Below are 2,148 nucleotides of genomic sequence, written 5' to 3' on the forward strand. Positions count from 1 at the left end.
TATATATATGTGTGTGTGTGTGTGCGTGTGTGTCAAATGACTGAAACAGGAAAAGAATAAGAGAATATACAATCACACCCACTACCACTACTCGGTGATGATGATGATGATGATAGTTAAGCGGTTTTAAGAGAATGACCAAGTCAGTTGACACATTGTGGTAGATTTCCTGATGAGACTTCAGTAATTTGACCAATAGAAATTTTACTGGGTGAAAGGGAATATATATATATATATATGGCGTTAGGAAGGGCATCCAGCTGTAGAAACTCTGCCAAATTAGATTGGAGCCTGGTGTTGCCATCCGGTTTCACCAGTCCTCAGTCAAATCGTCCAACCCATGCTAGCATGGAAAGCGGATGTTAAACGATGATGATGATGATGATATATATATATATATATAGCTTGACTCATTTTATAATTTCTTTTCAGATTCCCTCTGTCTCACCCTCTCACACTTTCTTATACTTTTTCTTTCTCTCGTCTTTGCTTTACTGTGTTATTTTCTCTTTCTTCATACCTGTCTCATTAACACAATAAAGCAAAAACGGGAGAAAGAAACAGTATAAGAAAGTATAAGAAAGTGTGAGAGGGTGAGACAGAGGGAACCTGAAAAGAAATTATAAAATGAGTCAAGAAGAAAAAGAGATAGTGGGAGGGAGTGGCTTGGGTAGGAGACAGGAGTAGGAGAGGAAAGAGAAAGTGTACAGAGGTAAGAAGAATGAAATGGGAGGGAGCAAGAGAAAGGGAGTAATGAGAGAGAGAATGATTTGAAGGATAAAGGATAAAGGGGTGAAACTTAGTGGGAGAGAATGAGAGATAGAGGGAGGGAGAGAGGGGGGAGAGAGACACAAATAGCTGTAAAAGAAAGAATGAAATAAAGGATAAAGATGTGAAACTTGAAAGAGGGAGAAAGAGGGAGAGAGAGAGGAAGAGGGAGAGGGAGGAAGAGGGAGAGAGAGAGAAAGAGGGAGAAAAAGAGAGTCAGTAGGATCAAAAGACAAGGAGGTGGTTAGAAAAGGGAGGGAAGGAGAGAAACAAAGAAGTTGAGAGCATAGGGAGAGAGAGAGAGAAAGGGAGAAATAGATAGATAAATAGAGAGGGTAATCTTCAAGTTTAGGGGGATAAAAAAAATAAATAAAAATATTCAAGGGAAGTAACTGAACGTCTTACCAGTATTCTCCGTACATCTCTGTTTATAAATAAATCACACACGTGATTTGATTGACGTTAGGGTTAGGATGTGATTTATTTATAAACAGTTAGAAGAAAACGGATAATACTGGTAAGTCGTTCAGTTATTTCCCTTGAATATTTAAAAAAATTTTTTTATCCCCCTAAACTTGAAGATTACCGATAGATAGATAGATTGAGAGAACGATGGCTAAAATGCATGTATCTATATGGTTGAAACTGGATGTGATGAAACACAAGACAAATCGATTGATTCACTAAGAAATGAATAAAAACCCACTGTTTTAATGAGTTGCAAATGTCAATTTGATCAAACAGCTGTCAGTGATAATCAATATTATTGCTCTTAGTTTGTATATGACTCATAACCTACAGCCAGCCACTCATTCATATCAACTTTGACAAAAACAATGTATTAGAAATACACACACACACACACACATAAAAAAAATTAAATAAATTTAAACAAGTATGGCTGTGTGTTAAGAAGCTTGCTTCCCAACCACATGGTTCCTGGTTCAATCCTACAGTGTGGTACCTTGGGCAAATGTCTTTTATTATAACCTTGGGCTGACTGAAGCCTTGTGAGTGGATCTGGTAGATGGAAACAAAGATGCCCATTGTATATTATATAATATATATGTGTATATATATATATATATATCGTCGTCATTGTTTAACGTCCGCTTTCCATGCTAGCATGGGTTGGACGATTTGACTGAGGACTGGTGAAACCAGATGGCTACACCAGGCTCCAATCTGATTTGGCAGAGTTTCTACAGCTGGATGCCCTTCCTAACGCCAACCACTCAGAGAGTGTAATGGGTGCTTTTACGTGTCACCCGCACGAAGGCCAGTCAGGCGGTACTGGCAACGATCTCGCTCATCTCGCTCGAAAAACCTCATGTGTCACCCGCACAAGAGCCAGTCCAGGGGTACCGGCAACGATCTCGC

General features: G+C 39.1%; 1 protein-coding gene across 1 annotated transcript in view; it reads right to left on the reverse strand.

The window, feature by feature from the left end:
* LOC106872824 (uncharacterized) overlaps positions 1–2,148 on the reverse strand; it is a 54,433-nt gene that overhangs the window by 48,472 nt on the left and 3,813 nt on the right. The window contains exon 2 of the mRNA XM_052969142.1: positions 521–609. Within this exon, the coding sequence (XP_052825102.1) occupies positions 521–609 (89 nt within the window). The remainder of the gene's footprint in view (positions 1–520; positions 610–2,148) is intronic.

Source organism: Octopus bimaculoides, chromosome 7 (genome assembly GCF_001194135.2).
Source record: "Octopus bimaculoides isolate UCB-OBI-ISO-001 chromosome 7, ASM119413v2, whole genome shotgun sequence".
NCBI lineage: Eukaryota > Metazoa > Mollusca > Cephalopoda > Octopoda > Octopodidae > Octopus > Octopus bimaculoides.